General features: G+C 38.9%; 1 protein-coding gene across 3 annotated transcripts in view; it reads right to left on the bottom strand.

The window, feature by feature from the left end:
• Positions 1-18,850, bottom strand: part of LOC140477246 (uncharacterized) — an 82,086-nt gene that overhangs the window by 40,641 nt on the left and 22,595 nt on the right. For all 3 annotated transcript variants that reach the window (XM_072570808.1, XM_072570810.1, XM_072570811.1), the window contains 10 exons: positions 17,160-17,237; positions 14,040-14,126; positions 13,873-13,926; positions 12,042-12,095; positions 10,980-11,033; positions 10,825-10,878; positions 7,548-7,601; positions 7,370-7,423; positions 7,152-7,205; positions 5,574-5,627 (listed from right to left, as the gene is read on the bottom strand). In XM_072570808.1, coding sequence (XP_072426909.1) covers positions 5,574-5,627; positions 7,152-7,205; positions 7,370-7,423; positions 7,548-7,601; positions 10,825-10,878; positions 10,980-11,033; positions 12,042-12,095; positions 13,873-13,926; positions 14,040-14,126; positions 17,160-17,237 — 597 coding nt within the window. The remainder of the gene's footprint in view (positions 1-5,573; positions 5,628-7,151; positions 7,206-7,369; positions 7,424-7,547; positions 7,602-10,824; positions 10,879-10,979; positions 11,034-12,041; positions 12,096-13,872; positions 13,927-14,039; positions 14,127-17,159; positions 17,238-18,850) is intronic.

Here is an 18,850-nt window from a genome sequence, read left to right as displayed (position 1 = left end):
GCTGCATTTTGGGAAAGCAAATCTTAGCATCACTTATATACTTAATGGTAAGGTCCAAGGGAGTGTTGCTGAACAAAGAGACCTTGGAGTGCAGGTTCACAGCTCCTTGAAAGTAGAGTCACAGGTAGATAGGATAGTGAAGAAGGTGTTTCGTATGCTTTACTTTATTGGTCAGAGTATTGAGTACAGGAGTTGGGAGGTCTTGTTGCAGCTGTACAGGACATTGGTTAGGCCACTGTTGGAATATTGTGTGCAGTTCTGATCTCCTTCCTATCAGAAAAATGTTGTGAAACTTGAAAGGGTTCAGAAAAGGTTTACAAGGATATTGCCAGGGTTGGAAGATTTGAGCTATAGGGAGAGGCTCAACAGGCTGGGGCTGTTTTCCCTGGTGCGTTGGGGGCTGAGTGGTGACCTTATAGAGATTTACAAAATTATGAGAGGCATGGATAGGATAAATAGACAAAGTCTTTTCCCTGGGGTCGGGGAGCCCAGAACTAGACGGCATAGGTTTAGGGTGAGGGGGAAAGATATAAAAGAGACCTAAGGGGCAACATTTACACACAAACGGTGGTACGGGTATGGAATGAGCTGCCAGAGGAAGTGTTGGAGGCTGGTACAATTGCAACATTTAAGAGACATTTGAATGGGAAGGGTTTGGAGGGATATGGGCCAGGTGCTGGCAGGTGGGACTAGATTGGGTTGGGATATCTGGTCAGCATGGACGGGTTGGATCGAAGGGTGTGTTTCCATGCTGTACATCTCTATGACACTATGACTGGTTGGACCAAAGGATCTGTTTCCATGCTGTATGACTTTACGATTTTAAAAGGTTATGTTCTTAATGTCCTTAAATTTAATAAGAAGTCACCTTCTGTTCACACACTACGCATATATGCAACACTTACTATGGTGCATGTATCATATAACATTGGATAGGGACATGTATGTTATTTGTACAGGAAACAGAAATCCATCAAAGGGCTCTTGTATTCTACATACATAGATGTTAGTAACATTAACGGGGATTTGTCTCACCACCAAACCTACAATTTAATTATCAGGTTCCATTGGTTTTGTAGGTGAATAGTATAAACTGTTTTAATTTTTAACTGAATAAGTTCAACACCATACTTACTGCAACTGACAATACTGTATATTGATTATAGTTGAGGAGCAGTGGATGTTACTAAGAAGTCAGTGTTGCCTATGTAGGGCCAGAACTGTTTACAATTTACCAAAATACTCTAAAATAACATGCCTTGAGCACAGTTTCAAACTGACAATGTAAGTTATGTGTGATTTGCATATTTTTAGTATTATTTATTTTGGAATTTGGGCTTGAACTAGTGAAGTGTGAGTTTTGATCTTAATGTGTAGAAGAGATTAATTATTAATCTATAAGTATTTATTTTATTTCAGCCAATATGAGAGAGTGATAATGGGGATTTGTTTGCATTGAGAGAGCTTTACCATTTGATAGAGTAAACATTGAAAAGCATTTGGAAGAAACAGTAATGTCAACCCTATTGAAGTGATCTCTGATGATTCAGTTCTGATGGTGTTCAGATAGATGGGGTTGTATTTTTCTGTGCATCTAGATTTCATGCTTTTTTTAAATGAATAATTTAGTTTATTCCATTTTATTTTTACTTCTTTTGCATAACAACTGTCTGCTTTATCATTAAAGCCAAATCTGCAGCATTGGAGGCTTGTGTTTCAATGAAAGATCAACCTGTTAAATAAAAATAAACAAAATTTATTTTAGATTTTAAATTCGCTTACTTATTTACATGCTTTTTCAAAATGTAACTTCAGCCTTATATGGCACATGTATGTTGCTGGCTCTCCAGACTTATAAGGCATGTTTAAAGTGCATACTTTACCTTAAGTAAAATGGAATGTTCTGGAGTGAGTGCGTGGGAAGGGGAGAAAGAGAGAGAGAGAGAGAGAGAGAGAAAAAAACGCGAGCATGAGAGCAAGAGTATATGATGAATTCTGCTTGGTAACAGGACCATCCAATTAAATTGCCATGGAGAAAGCAGCCCAGGCAAGAGTCATAAGAAATCAAATGCTAGTTTTTACACCTCAGCACAAAAAGTGGCAGCTGGTCTTACTGGACATAAGCTGTAAAATCCACAGAAACGTAGGGAGGGAGACTAAAAACATTGCAAAACAAATAAAACAACTGTCATGTGTAACCACTGAGTAGTATGATGAGGGGATCTGTTTGTTTGTTCAAACAGAAGGGAGTTGTGCCTGGTAGTCAGTATATATACTCAGATGAGTAAGTGAAGTAAACTGGAAGGCTTGCCCTCGTGTAGCAGATGAAAGAGAGCGTTTTGACAATCTGGGAGGGTTGTGGGATTTAATTTGTAGGTACCTATTTACTGAGAGCATGGTGTAACATACAAATAAGTGTTGCTGAGTTGCTTAGCTAACAGAAAGTATTATTTCTATAGTTTAGTATATTGGTTACCTTTTAAGTAGTGTTGAGTCGATGTACATTTTAGTTTGTTTGTTACAGTTAAAGTCTTAGCATGGGACAACTTGTACGGTTTTTAACTTAAAATGCTAAAAAATTCATATCTCCTTTCATAAGTTAATGGTGTATGTGGGGATCATAATAAAATAAATGTACAATACATGCAAGTGAAAAGTTTAAGTAAACTAGCCTCCAGTATTAATTCTGATACTCTTGTCAAATAATATAGGTAGACAACTCTTTATCCGAAATCCCAAAATCAGAAAAACTCCAAAATCTGAATGTTTCTTCGTGAAGTTTTTTTTCCCCATTAACAAGGTTGTTTGGCGTGCAAACAGTTAACCCAACTCCACACCCACTCGATGCATGTCACTGCCACTCGATGCCAGTGCGACATGGCCCAGCACTGGCAGGTCTCAATTCTGTCTCAGGGCCCGTATTACTCATAGTGAGTCTGCTGTTTGATAAGATTTTTAAAAATTTCACTGTCAAACTGTCATTTGTTCCGAAATTTGAAAAATTCCGAATTCCAAAAACCAGCTGGTCCCAAGGGTTTAGGATAAAGGATTGTGTACCTGTACATGCAAGTGAACTTATTATCTGTTGTCTCCCATTATGTTTTTAGTAAAATTTAAGTTCTGTTTAGAAGGACTACACAACCTGAGTAAATTATTCATATCATCATGAATCATGTCGCACAGATCGTTCTGTCCATCATGCATCACTTGCTCTTTGGCAGAGCCATCTAATTCATTCCACACCCCTGCTCTTTCTTCATATCTCTGCAAATGTTCTCTAGTAAACTCTAAGAAGTGGTTTAGCCTAATTTCCTCTTTAATTCATGGCTTTTTGTTTTCAAAAGTATGTCACCTTGCCATATAATTCCAATTCCTTTACTACTCTGCTCATTGAGATACTTAAAACAATCACATGTTAGAGACAGCATGGTGGCTCAGTGGCTAGCAGTGCTGCCTCACACTGCCAAGGACCTGGGTTCAATTCCACCCATGGGCGACTGTCTGTGTGCAGTTTGCATGTTCTCCTCATGTCTGTGTGGGGAGCTTTAAATTGTCCAGAGTGTTCAGGGATGTGTAGTCTAGGTGGATTAGCCATGGGAAATGCATGGTTACAGGGATAGGGTGGGACATTGTTTGGAGGGTTGGTATGGACTTGCTGGGGCAAATGGCCTGCTTCCACACTGTAGGGATTCTATGATAACTACTTAATGGATTTTGACAATGAAAATAAATTAAAAAGAAAACAAAATTTACAATAATAAGACTTTTTTTTCCATATACTGTTTTAATTGGTCAGTTTTAGGAGTGTGTCTTTGAAAGTGAGCTTACTTGGTGGGTACAGGGGTGCACAAGTCCATGGATGGTAGAGCCAGAGACTTTATGTGGATGCCAACCATTAGCGATGGTAGGAGCATAGGTGAAGTAGAACAGGAGAGAGATTGATGGAGAACAAAACAGCAGAAGGTAAAAGGCCCCCAATAATAAAGCCACCCTGACAAGAGAGACTGATTCCAACAGGGATGGTGGGTACTGATGGGAGGCAAGAGGATGGCAAGAATGGGATGAAGATGGCAGGGGAGGTGTGGATAAGATTGTGGAATTAGTCACGTGTGGCAAAATATCAAGGATAATTGTTTAATACCAAATTAATTTAATAGCAACAGTTACTTTCTGTGCTATTTGGTTTAAACGAATACATCAGTATTAATTCTATTGATGAAGAGGATTATAACAGTCTATAACTTCCGCTATAATTGTTTCAACACATGTGAACTTCAATGGACTTGCACAACACACACAGGCTTTAAGAGGAGCAGTTAAAATGCTGCTCAGGAACTTGAAATCTAAAAAACTTCATCAGATTGGTAGTTAGGAAACGGTTTTCTTCGATGTCAGATGCTGAAAGTATAACAGGTAGATTTCAAACAAATTCAGTTACCCTCCATTTAAAGGATGTTTAATAATGCATTTTTGCTTTAGTACAATTTTGGTAAATTCAGAATAGGTCCAACCTGCTTAATCTGGAGGCTGGAGCAGAGCGGGAGAGAGGTGGACTGGGGCCTGGTGCAGGCAGTCAGACCGACCATGTGCTGAGCTGCTGCTATTTGAAACTCTTTACCAGACTGTAATGTCAACCCTTTAACTACCTTATTTCTAACTTATTTTTCAGACACTACTGACTGCTATTACTTTTCCTTTTATTCCTCTTTGTATCCAAGATTTGTACCTAAGATGGTGCCTTCAGAAGCAGCCATTGTAAAAGCTTTTCACTGTACTTCTGCAGTGAAGTTCATGTGACAATAAAGGATATTCCATTCTAACCATTCCACATAAGTCAACCCTTTAGTCTCAGGAATGAGTGAACTCTGCCGAACTGCTTACAAAGCAAGTGTATCCTTCCTAAAATAAGGAGAATTAAACTATATGCAATAGTCTGGGTATGGTCTCATCAGTGCCTGTATATCTGTACAATGACTTCTCTATTTTTATATCCAACCCCCTTTGCAATAAAGCCCAAATAATGCATTTGCCTTCCATTTACTTGCTGCACCAGCATATTGTATGGTTCATGGAAAAATCTAAACATCTTACATCAAGAGAATAACCCACCCCATATTTTCTTAAAGGAAAGTTATTTTCATTTCGTATTGTTTTGTACAGCGCATCCTCTTACTGGAACACATTACGAGTACTGAATGAGTTGTAGCTAGGGGTAATTATTTATGAATAATTATTGAGCCACAAATGAAAAACTACTCTTTCAACTCAGAAATAAACTGATCCTTATAAGCTATTCTATGACTGTAAACAGCCTCAAGATCAAACTCTTAATGAAATTTGTAATTCTATGTTGTTTTTATACATGAACAGTTTTAAGTGACTTTTTCCAGAGTCATAATTTCTGATTCTAATAAAGGCTTTGGTGAAAGAATCACTATTTTTAAAGCAGTACAACTGCAACAAAGAAACTGATTGACTGCTAATGGTGTGCAGATCTCTGATAATCTTAAAATAATTCACATACTCGAGTAAGTTTGCACGTGAATATAAAGTGTGGAATTGCAAGAGTTTACCAAATCTCCTGGTTCCCCAATATCTCCCGAGAATCCAGGATAACCAGGAAATCCCTGTTACATTCAGAGATACAAAATTATGTTAATAATTCAGAGAAATAGAAAATGAAGTCAAGGACAACAAAAGTTATTTGGCACATTGAACGCATTCCTTGTAGCACACAAATTTTCAGTCTGTCCAGCAAAAACTCCCCTAACTCTCATATTATCCAGTTGTACATCATCTTACCTATCATGGCATCCAGCTACATAATTTCCATGCTATCCAGCAATAAACTACATTAATTATCATTGTTTCAACTAACATTGTAACATAACATTTATCATTTCTAACCCCATAACCTCCCCAATTTTCACTGTTCCCAGTTACATAGCAACCTAAATTTATCATATTCAATGATGTACTACCTCATTCTCACACTAACCCAACTGTCATGCTATCAAATAACCTGACTGTCCAAGTCAGCAACATTTTGAACATTCCTAATAATATTGCTTCCACCATCTTGCCTAGCAAAAAGTACATTTTGCTTTCTAAGACATTTGCAAAGTCATGTTTTATATATTCATATTTAGAACATAGAAAAGTACAACACAGAACAGGCCCTTTGGCCCACGATGTTGTGCTGAGGATTAATCCTAACGTAAAATATAATAACCTAACCTACGCACCCCTCAACTCATTGCTGTCCAAGTGCATGTCCAGCAGTCGCTTTAATGTCCCTAATGACTCTGCTTCCACCACCGCTGCTGGCAACGCATTCCATGCATTCACAACTCTCTGCGTAAAGAACCTTCCTCTGACATCCCCTCTATACCTTTCTCCTAATATCTTAAAACTATGACCCTTCATACCAGTCAATCCTGCCCTGGGAAAAAGTCTATGGGTATTGACTCTATCCATTCCTCTCACTATCTTGTATACCTCGATCAGGTCACCTCTCTTCCTCATTCTCTCCAGAGAGAAAAGTCCGAGCTTAATCAACCTCTCTTCATAAGGCAAGCCCTCCAGTCCAGGCAGCATCCTGGTAAACCTTCTTTGCACTCTCTCCAAAGCCTCTGTATCTTTCCTATAGTAGGGCGACCAGAACTGGACACAATATTCTAAGTGTGGTCTCACCAGGGACTTATAGAGCTGTAGCAAGACCTCAAGGCTCTTAAACTCGATCCCCCTGTTAATGAAAGCCAAAACACCATATATTTTCTCAACAACCCTATCCACTTGGGTGGCAACTTTGAGGAACTATGTACTTGAACACCAAGATCCCTCTGTTCCTCCACACTGCCAAGAATCCTATCTTTAATCCTATATTCAACATTCGAGTTTGACCTTCCAAAATGCATCACTTTGCATTTATTCTACTTGAACTCCATTTGCCATTTCTCAGCCCAGCTCTGCATCCTGTCTATGTCACGCTGCAGCCTGCAATAGCCCTTGATACTATCAACGGCACCTCATACCTTTTTGTGATCATCTTCTACTCACCTGGCCTACTTTATTTCTAGATGTAGTTTGTCTATACATTTTATCTTCTGATTCTGTTCAAAAATAAAAGACAAGAATTTCTTGGAAATCACCTTTAATCCCTTGATTCCTGGGGGCCCTGGAGGTCCTGAGTTTCCTGGAGCACCCTTTTGCAAACAATAAATACAATTAAATTAGAAATTAATTCCAGTCTCTCTCAAATAATGGCACAAGCTGCTATTTGATTTGACACAATGGAGTTGTTAACTTGGAATTCCTGAATGAAACATCCATTTGTGTGGAACCGATTGTCCTTTAGAACAATACTTACCACTTCGCCAGGGGACCCAGCACTGCCTTCTTCACCAGATTCTCCAGTATCTCCCTTAAAATAAATTTTAAAAATCATTTCCTGTTTATTAAATATTGCTGCTCTCATTTTATTAATACAAATTGATATTAATTAGAATTGAGCATAATTTGACAATAACAAACATTGAGGCACTTACAATTTCACCCTTGGGTCCTGGTTCTCCTTGTGGCCCTGAATATCCAGCAGCGCCCTACAAAGTGCAGTCAATGAAAGCATCATCTCACTATGTGTTACTAATTTCACACAATCAATATATAAGTTTCACAAAATAAACTTCTCCAGAGATCAACACAACATCGGAGATAATTTTCAACTGTTTGCTAAATCATAAAATGCAGAGGTGGGTCAGATCTCCTTATCAAAAGTCACAGAGGGAAAGGTCAAGCAGTTTTACAATAAGCATCTCATCTAGAAATTTTACACTCCAGTGCTAAACTCTCAAAATATCATACAGGATTAAACTATTCAGCTATTGTTGAAAGAAATGAACAAATCTGCTCCTAGATAATACAGTAAAAGTAAAATCACTGTATTCCTATCAGACTGCTCTCTCTTTGGAGAGTGAGATATGATTGCTGGTAGTTTAACCTGAGGTTCAATAGGCCTTAGGCGAGGGGAGACATCGAGAAGGACAATTCTTCATGGTCACCTCAGCTAGTGCAGGAATTGAACCCGCACTGTTGACATCACTCTGTATCACAAACCAGCCATCCAGCCAGCTGAGCAAACTGCTTTAATGCAGGAGGGAATATAGAAGAAGAATACAGATGAAATAAAAATGAACTGTGTGGCTGATAATGAGGATGAAAGCTCTGGATGCTGGAAGATATCAATCAACTTGTCAGGTCAGTAAAAAAGTGGCAACTGAACACTGAAGTATAGGAAAATAGAGGAATCTTAGAGTATTCATTGACTGCTGGGGCAGCTTGTTGGCTCAGCAGTTAGCGCTGATGCCTCACAATGCTGGGCAGCAGGGTTCGATTCCACCCATGCACAAATGTTTGTGTATTGTCCCCGTGTCCCTCTATGTGCCAAAGTCAAGCAGTTTTTTTCAATGCCAAAGTCCAAAGCTGTGCAGGTTAGATGGATTGGCCATTGGAAATGCAAGGCCACAGGAATGGAGTAGACCCTCTTTGGAGAGTTTGTGTGGACTTGATGGGCCAAATGGATGTGCTTCCACACATTGTGGATTCTATGAAATCTGGAAAATAGCAAGTGGTTAAGAAGATGTATGTGATACATTCCTTTATTAACCAAGGTACAGAACATAAAAATGAAAAGGTTAATCTAGAATTGTATATAACACTAACAGAAAATGTTAGAAGTACTCAGGTCAGCCATATTCTGTAGCAAAAGAAAATGTAGTGGTTTAAGTCAATACCTTTCATCAAAATTTGAAAACATAAGAAGCGTTATACGTCTTAAGCAAGTGAAAGGAGAAAGGTGGGGTGAAAAAACAGAAGGAAATAAACATTTATAAAATGGAAGTCAGGAAAGACCAAATAACACAAGAGTTGGTCATGGGCATTAGTTTTCATTTCAGAACGCCAGCATTTGTTTGCTTAAAGTATCAGTTTTTGCCAATGCTAGAGTGCTAGTTCAGTCCAAACAAATCGGAGAGAATTCTGAGATGATTTATAAGTATATTGTCAGGTTTCATGATGAGTAAAGTTTGGAGAGGTTGGGTTATTGTCTTTGGAATGTAGAAGGCTGAGGGGACATCTAATTGAGGTGCACAAACTTATGTGGGGTTTCAGTAGGCCAGATAGGAAGGACCTAAAATTCCCCTAGCACAGAGGTCAATAACCGAAGAACATAGATTTCAAGCAATTGCCAGATCAATTAGAGAAGAGTTGAAAAATTGTTCACCCAGAGGGTGGCGTGCATCAAAAATTCACAACTTGAAATGATGGTGATGGAGAAATCATCATTACGTAGTTGGACGCGCACTTGAAAGGCTGTAAGCTCCATAGTTACAAACCGACAGCAGGAATGTGGAACAAGGCAGGATAGGTCATTTGCAGCTGAGTAAAAAAAATGACTGCAGATGCTGAAAACCAAATACTGGATTAGTGGTGCTGGATGAGCACAGCAGTTCAGGCAGCATCCAACGAGCAGCGAAATCGACGTTTCGGGCAAAAGCCCTTCATCAGGAATAAAGGCAGTGAGCCTGAAGCATGGAGAGATAAGCTAGAGGAGGGTGGGGGTGGGGAGAGAGTAGCATAGAGTACAATGGGTGAGTGGGGGAGGAGATGAAGGTGATAGGTCAAGGAGGAGAGGGTGGAGTGGATAGGTGGAAAAGAAGATAGGCAGGTAGGACAAGTCCGGACAAGTCAAGGAGACAGTTACTGAGTTGGAAGTTTGAAACTAGGATGAGGTGGGGGAAGGGGAAAATGAGGAAGCTGTTGAAGTCCACATTGATGCCCTGGGGTTGAAGTGTTCCGAGGCAGAAGATGAGGCGTTCTTCCTCCAGGCATCTGGTGGTGAGGGAGCGGCGGTGAAGGAGGCCCAGGACCTCCATGTCCTCGGCAGAGTGGGAGGGGGAGTTGAAATGTTGGGCCACGGGGCGGTTTGGTTGATTGGTGCGGGTGTCTCGGAGATGTTCCCTAAAGCGCTCTGCTAGGAGGCGCCCAGTCTCCCCAGTGTAGAGGAGACCACATCGGGAGCAATGGATACAATAAATGATATTAGTGGATGTGCAGGTGAAACTTTGATGGATGTGGAAGGCTCCTTTAGGGCCTTGGATAGAGGTGAGGGAGGAGGGATACAGACACAATGAGCCAAATGGCCTTCAAAGCTGTAAATGTTTCTGAAGTGAACAAAATAGTTGATGAAATTTTCACCTAAAAGATTGATTAGTCTTTCAAAGAAAATTTATGAAGTACTTGGTGCATTTTACTGTATTAAAGTGATAGATATTAAGCAAGTGGAAGGTGAAGGGTGGGTGGAATAAAGAAAAAAAGGAAATATCTGAGATAGAGTAGAAGACAGCAAAGATCAATAACAAGAGAGTTGGTGATAGGAGTTTCTGTCACTGGCAGAATCTCATGCCCTCCCCCATAGTTTGAACTTTGGGGGCATTTAGCACAGTAGGAGACAGCTATGGTTGCTGGTGGATAAGTACTCCTGAACACAGAGGACCTGGTATTCTAGAAAGTGATTTGTTGGAGGGGGGGTTCTCTGGTTGGGTGTTGTGAGGAAAGGTGGATTAGGTGTGGGATTGGAAGAAAAGGCAGGGACAGTTCCCAGTGAGCACATTTTTAATTGTAGAACAATACTAGCTACTTTGAATATAGTGAGAACTCATTCTCCAATACTGCACTGAAGGCCAATCAGTTATGCTTAGGCAAAGTTTTGCATACGTTGGCAAGCATAATCTGTGGTCTATCTTACGAAAAGTATTTTCTCAGTACCTTTTTCCCTTTTGCACCAAGCACGCCTTTCTCTCCAGGGGGACCAGGAATACCCTAAAATACAAAAACAGTTTAACCTTAACAGTTCACATGATATAAGGAAAACATTCTTCAATATTTTTATTGTCTTTTTGAATGAAGTGATTCTCACATACCATAGCTCCTGAGTAACCTGGATCTCCATGAGAACCCTCTTCACCTTCTTCACCCTGAAAGACATAAAATCTTAGAACCCATTTGTAATATGTAAAAGCCACATCTCAGAACCACAGTTTCACCAACAAAGATGATGTTCATCCTTTTAATCTGTAAATACATAAGTTAATCATAAATGACCATGTTACATATACTTTCTTTGTCACTGTTAAAGTATTCATCATTTATTTATCCAAATCTTCCTGTTTCTCTTTTTTCTTTTAATATTTACATTTTATTTGGTTTAATTTTAGAAACAAAAATCTTCACCATTAATACTAACTTATTGTTAAGGAAAACTAAGTAACTGCTCAATCCACTACGCATATTAAAAAATATACTAATAAAATCAAAATTATTGTAAACAATAAGTACATGCATGTATCAGAGTCTGTGCACTGATTAAAATGCATTTTGCATCACTCAAGGTTCCACTAACAATGTCTGTACTCACAATTTGTCTGCAGCATAAATTCAATATTGAACAATTGACGTCTAACATTTGTCTGAGTATTGATATTGTACATTATGTATCCATCATATCCATTATTACTTTCAGATTTTATTTGTTGAATCTGAGAGACTATTCCAATAAAGTCCAATCCAGTCACAGTTTGGTATCCACACATGAATATCTTTACAGTGGGACAAGGTTGGTCTTTCAATAACAGTGAAAAACCCATTTCCTCTGAGGTCAAAGGTCTCTGAACCACCATGTCACAGACTTACGAGATCAACTTACAAACAGTAGTCAAGTCTGGGTTACTCCTGCTTTATGGCTTCAATAGTACAATAGATCGTTTATTCACTGGGCTACAAGCATACCTTCTTCAAAAAACGAACCGTGGATATTAAGAGGACAAGTACTCAACACTCATTAAAAGTACAAATTCATTCAGGTTACCCATCAAAGACAAAGAAAACAAGCTGTTTTTAAAATTAAAAAAATCAATCTCCGGATAGAAAGTGTCAGTTCGTCAGGACATGAAATGTACTTATCACATATTACACTTAATACTTACCCTTGCTCCTGGATCACCTCGTCTTCCCTGCACCCCTTTAAAACCTTGATAACCCTACAACACATACAAATCATTGAATTGTTACATTTATTAGAAACATGTACAGCCACAATTTTTTGTAAGCGGTAGAAAATAAACTTGGAAGGATTATTCCTGATTATCTTGAGAAATGTCCATCATACAGAGGAGGTGGTGCTAAATGTCTTAAAATGCAAAAGGTGGATAAATTCCCGTGACCTGATCAGGTATACCCGAGAACTTTGTGAGAAGCAAGAGAAGTGATTGCTGGGCTCCTTGCTGAGATATTTGTGTCATCGATAGCCACAGGTGAGGTGCTGGAAGACTGGAGGTTGGGTAACATGGTGTCACTATTTAAGAAAGATGGTAAGAAAAAGCCAGGGAACTATGCACCAGTGAGCCTGACATCAATGGTGGGCAAGTTGTTGGAGGGGATTCTGAAAGACAGGATTAACACGTATTTGGAAAGACAAGGACTGATAAGGGTCAGTCAACATGGCTTTGTGCATGGGAAATCATGTCTCACTAACTTGATCGAACTTTTGAAGAAGTAATGAAGAGGACTGATGACGGCAGAGTAGTGCACATGATCTAAAGAGACTTTAATAAGGCATTCGACAAGGTGGACTGGTTAGCTTTTTGAACAAATAGAATGTCTCTGCAAATATAAATCTGCAAATGCAAATTCAACACAGAATCACTGAGCAGAAGCTGATAGCCATGATTGGTACCCATGCGGACAGCCGCAACCAAGATCTTGGTTCATGTCACACTATTGTACACTTTCACACATGATCACACTCACACACACCCTCTCTCATACACATGTTCTCACTGAGACACACACAGCCCCCCACACTTGCACATACACCCTCACACAGGAACATACTGTGTCACACTCGCACACACACTCTGTCATGCTCCTTCACATACATACATGCATACACACATACACGTGCAAAAGTCTATGGGGTGAATTTGCATTTGCAGATTTGTATCTGCAGATACATTCTATTTTGTTCAAAAAGTACACAATCTGTAGGTAATCAGTCCATATGACATTTTATAAATTCCTACTTTGAAAATAGAACCAGTCTGACTCAAGGTTGGGATACAGATAGACTCTAACCTCATACCTTTAATATATTGTCTGAGCTGAGATGTCATTTTTTCTAAAATAAAACCTCAAGTTATCTCAGGACCGTGACTTGAAAGAAGTTCTGGGATTAACATATTAATCAATCAAAACCTGCGGCCTATTCTAAGTAATTAAAGACTTAACAGTAATCTAGGTTTGTTTAATACATTGCATCAGTTGTATGACAGTCTGATCTTCTACAATAAATTCTGTGTCCTATGATCCTGCCTACCTGATGAAGGAGCAGTGCTCTGAAAACTTGTACTTTCAAATAAGCCTGTTGGACTATAACCTGATTTTGGGTGATTTTTAAACTTTGTCCACCCCACTCCAACATCGTCATCTCCACGTTATGTGGGAAATGATAGAACAGTGATTTGTACTATCACATTGTTCGACATCTGAACCTCTAGCTTTGATGATATCTATGCTAATCTAGGAATCTAACAGCATAAGGCATATATTTGACACCACAAAACAATACAGATTTAATTCAACCCTTGGTAAGTGAAACAATTTATTACCTCAGTTAGTAGGTCACCAATCTTTTCAAGCAAATGCGCATAGATGATTCATTTAGATAGAACAGTTTTGTTTTTTAAGAGAAATACCTAAGTGGATGCGAAGTCCAAGTATGAAAACAAGTGTAGGCCTTTCCAAAATGCCCCTACATACCTTTCTACCCTGAGATCCAGGAAATCCAGACCTGCCTTTGTCACCTGGATAACCCTGTAACAGTGATGTTTACATCATTACTTTTAAATACATGCAAACCTCTGATAAAAGGAAGTATAAAGAAGTTATTCCCTGGAAATTTTCCAGAGAAGGTGGAAAAATCTTACATTTGGACCAGAGAATCCAAGGAATCCAGGTTTTGTAGGTCTGCAGGGACATCCTATTGAGGTGTCATCACTGCTTTGCTTTTCACACTAGAATTAATCAAAATATTAAAACAATTACAATGTAGTCACCTTCAGTTTGCAAATATTCACAAACAATTGGACCAGTTCTTTTTGAAACAGAAAACTATAAGATTTAATTGCGGAGTGATATGGCACACCAACTTTAAAAATATTATTCAGAAGAGAAATCAGAAAATACTTCATGCAAAATACAGTACAAGTGTGGAAATCTCTTCCACAAAAACACTGGTTTTAGTCCTACATGCCTGCATTTGGCCCATATCCCTCTAAACCTCTTATTCAAGTACCTATCCAAATGTCTTTTAAATGATGTGACTGTGCCTGCATATACCACTTCCTCTGGCAATTCATTTCACATAAGAATAACCCTCTGTGTGAAAACGTTGCCCCTCAGATCCCTCTAAATCTTTCTCCTTTCACCTTAAAAATATGTCCCCCAGTTTTGAATTTTCCCATGTTAGGGAAAAGACCCTTGCTATCCACCTTATACATATCCCTCATGACCTTATAAACTTATATAAGGTCACCCCTCAACCTCCTACACTCCAGTGAAATAAGTCCAAGCCTAAACAGCCTGTCCTTATAATTCAAAGCCTCTAGTACCGGCAACATGTTGGTAAGTCATTTATGACCCCCCTACAATATAATAATATCCTTTCTTCCTTCCAGCTTTGCTGGATTCATCGTCCATCCAACTTTCTGACCTTGCAATATTCTTTGCATAATTGTTTGGTTTTCTATCAATTCGATATTATCGTGAACTTTCATAGTTCACTACAGAGGGTGTATTCTTCTCCGAGAGGATTTCTTTCTCACTGAATGAAATACAGTTGAATGTTATGAAATGTTTCCTGACTGTCTGTCATTGCAACTTGACCAGCCTACCTTAACTTCACTTCCATTTCTATTGGCACATCCTTGTTATAACAAGTTCAATACACCCAATGCAAGACCCAAGCTTCTCCCCTGCAGGGAATGGGAAATTCAATTTTGTTTTGTTTTGATCAATTTTACCAAGGGGCTGCATGATTATGAAATCAGTTATTAATTCAGTTCATACTAGACCAATTAGCAAGTTAATCCAAGAACTATAGATTTTTAACAAAGTAAAACAGAAGTTACTGGAGATCAGATAGCATCACTGAAGAAAAAACAGAATTAACGTTTTGAGTCCAGTGACCCTTTCTCATAACTAGAAATGGCTCGGAAAAGGGGTAATAATGCTGATAATGAGGGAGAAATGGAGTGAGGGGATGACAGCAATCAGAGAAGAGAGAGAAAGAGAAAAGAGATTAGTGATAATAAACCGGAGAAATAGGGAAACTAGATAGGTGATAATGGGGACTCTGAGTAGTAAAGAAATGGGTTGGTTGTGCTGAAAGCAACCTGTTTCATGACAGGTGCAGGGGTCGGTAATGAATATGGAAACATGAACTCATGTTCTAAAATTGTTAAACTCGATGTTGAATCCTGAAAGAGAGTAAGATTCCCAAGCAGAGGATGAGGTGTCATTCCTCCAGTCTGCGTTGAGCCTCGCTGGTGCACTGCAGCAGGTCTGGAACAGAAACGTTGGCATGGGAACACGGTGGTGTGTTGAAGTGGCAGATAATTGGATGCTCTGGGTTATTTTTACCAACTGAGCATATATTATAATATATATATATATATATAAATGTTTATCTGTATTTTGCTTATCTAACTATAATGTTTATCCTTTCAACTACATCTTATTTCTAACATATACTGTGAATCACTGTAAGTTAATGCAACTGCTTTTCTTTTTTATTCCTCTTTTTGTACCTAAGATTTGTAACTTGATACTTTGTACATAAGATGGCGCCAGGTGAGGCAACATTGTAAACTTTTCACTGTACTCCTGTAATTGAGTACACATGACAATGAAGGATATCCAATGCTATATCCTGCAAAAACCGTCAGTCTTTCATCTCAGCAAGTACAGTAGACTAAATTGAATGAAGTGTGGGGAAATTGCTGCTTCACTGGAAGGTGTGCCTGGGCCCCAGATGATGAAAATTGAGGTGGTAAATTATCAACTGTTGCATCCTCTACAACTGCATGGAAAGGTGTCATGGGCTTTGTGGGGAGCTGTTGGGAATAGATAAGGAGTAGACCAGGTGTCCAGGAGAGAATGGTCCCAGTGGAAAGCCGACGAGAGAGGGGAGGGAAATGTGTGTCTGATGGTGGCATCCACTGGAGGTGGTGGAGATGGTAGCTTATGATTCTTTGGATATGGATGCTGGTGGGGTGATAGGTGAGGAACAAGGGGCCCCTATCATTGTTTTGGGAGTGAAAGGATGAGGAGAGGATCCTCAGCATAGATAACACCTCTTCCCAGGTGCTATAATTTCTGAAGAAAGGTCACTGGACTCAAAACATTAATCCTGCTTTCTCTCCACAGAAGCTGTCAGACTTGCTGGGTTTCTCCAGCAACTCCTGTTTTTGTTTGTTTCAGATCTCCAGCATCCACATCCAAATCCAGGGTGCATTCTAATCGTTTTATTTTAGTGATAGAGTTTTGCTAGACAAAGTTATTCAGGGTGGATGAATGGAGTCAGGGTGCACTTTAATCATGACTTTAGTAAATAGTTCAGGTTGGAATTTATTAGCAACAAATTTCATGTTTTAATTGTAGTTCTATGCTGCTATTACCAGTGCACTGTGCCTGATGGAGTGACCCAGTTGAGCATGTCTATCATGCTGAACTCCTGATCTCATTTGCAAAGAAAAGGGTAAAGCAAACACCAAGGTAGTAAAACAAAGACAGCAGTGTATTATTCAACTTATCTTCTCTCTTCCCACCTCTTGAAAACCAAAGAACAGCTGGGTTGACAGTGATTTGAAAATAAGTTTCTCATCCGCTCTCTTGAATGAGAAATGCGGATGCAAAGAATGAAACTCTCAGTGAAACAAAATAGGGGTAAGACAGATGATGTATAAACTCAAATGATCCTGATAAAGTGAAATAAAAGTGGCCATTTTTCATCATTGACAGGAAAGCAATAAAGTATCCATACTTACAATACCAGGCAATTCACAGCAGGTTACTTCACTTGCTTTTTTTGGGTTTCCATAGATTGTGAATTGTTGTATGTCCACCTGAGGTATAGAAGATGTTTGGTAGGTGAAAACAAAGAGATATTACATAAGAATTCCAGCACTGCAATCTGAAACATGATCTGTTTATTTTTTTAGGTCAAGAAAAATTAAAGTCTGAATAGAATCATAGAACTCCTACAATGCAGAAAGAGGCCATTTGGCCCATCAAGGCTGCACTGACCCTTCAAATAGCATCCTGTCTAGACCTAGCCCCTACCCTATCCCTATAACCCTGCATTTACCATAGCTATTACACCTATCCTGCACATCCTTGGATACTATGGTGCAATTTAGCATGGCCAACCCAACTAACCTGCACATCCTTGGGTCGTGGGAGAAAACTGGAGCAACTAGAGGAAATCCACACAGATACAGGGAAATGTGCAAATGCCACACTGACAATCACCTGGGTCCCTGGTGCTGTGAGGCAGCAGTGCTAACCATTCATCCACTGTGCCACAAATAATGTTGAACCAGACTTTAATTCAGTCAAAATCCTTTTTGCTTGTGCAGAGTTTGAAACTGGGCCCACAAGTATCAAATTATAATGATGAATTGTTCAGTTTCTGCACTTTAACAGTATGTGGTTAACTTAGTATATGTGTGGTCGTTGGTTAAATAAGCAGTTTTATCTTTTTGGTCCAAATGCATAATACTGACTTGGATTTTGCAGTCAGTGGTATCATCTGTAAATTGTAGAATTCTGCCCACAAAGGTCGAGCAATCTTTGTGGCAGGAATTTCCCTATTCCTAATGCAATCTGGTCAAATCTGGTGCTAAGTCAAGAAAATGACATGCATCAGTAGTGATGTCAACAGGAGTAAATAGTTACTTTAAAATATTGACAAATAACATACAAGGGAGTGAAAAGCATCATTCAACTTTATTTCTAATAGAAACTTCTGTATGTTAAATAAAGGATTATGACTGGATTAAGATATGAGGTAAATCAAAAATAAACATACTTTAAAATATAATTTTGAAAATGGGGCATTGTTTTATCACAACAAAAAGCATAGAAATTTCATAAATAGAAAATTATTCATCCCAAGCGATTGAGGGCACTTAGGAGTATTCATGGGGTTGGTACACCTTTTTTTAATAACGTGACTTTTTCAAGTCCTTTTGTAGAGAGATTAATAGGGTGTGAGTGGAAGCCCTTGTCAAATCAACACAACACCCTCTAGAGGAGTATAGTATCACTGACAGTAACCTCTAAATGTGCATGTTATTGTGAACATGTGCAGATTTCAAGAATTAATGTCCATTTCAGAGTCATAATACTGAGAAAACTGAATTTCAGAATCAGTATTACTGCAAAATCCATGCCAAGATTCAACATAATTTGAAGCTACACATACAAAAAGCAAGAGGCAACTATTCCTCTTGCAAGAATTAAGCTAATTTGTGACATTAAACTTATGATCATCTACATAGTTTGCAACTTGATCTGGTATTTGAAGCATGGAACTTTATTAATGTTACCCGTGTTTCTGCTTTATTGCTCATAATATATTAACAGCATTGATGTTAGCAATCTAGTTAAATACCTTCACCACTTCCAAATCACCTCCCGTTATCTAATGATGAGCTATGAAATTGGGTAGATATAA

The sequence above is a fragment of the Chiloscyllium punctatum genome, chromosome 5 (assembly GCF_047496795.1).
Source record: "Chiloscyllium punctatum isolate Juve2018m chromosome 5, sChiPun1.3, whole genome shotgun sequence".
NCBI classification, from domain to species: Eukaryota; Metazoa; Chordata; class Chondrichthyes; order Orectolobiformes; family Hemiscylliidae; genus Chiloscyllium; species Chiloscyllium punctatum.
The sequence above is the reverse complement of the archived record's forward strand: the minus strand, read 5'-3'. Positions and strand labels throughout refer to the sequence as shown.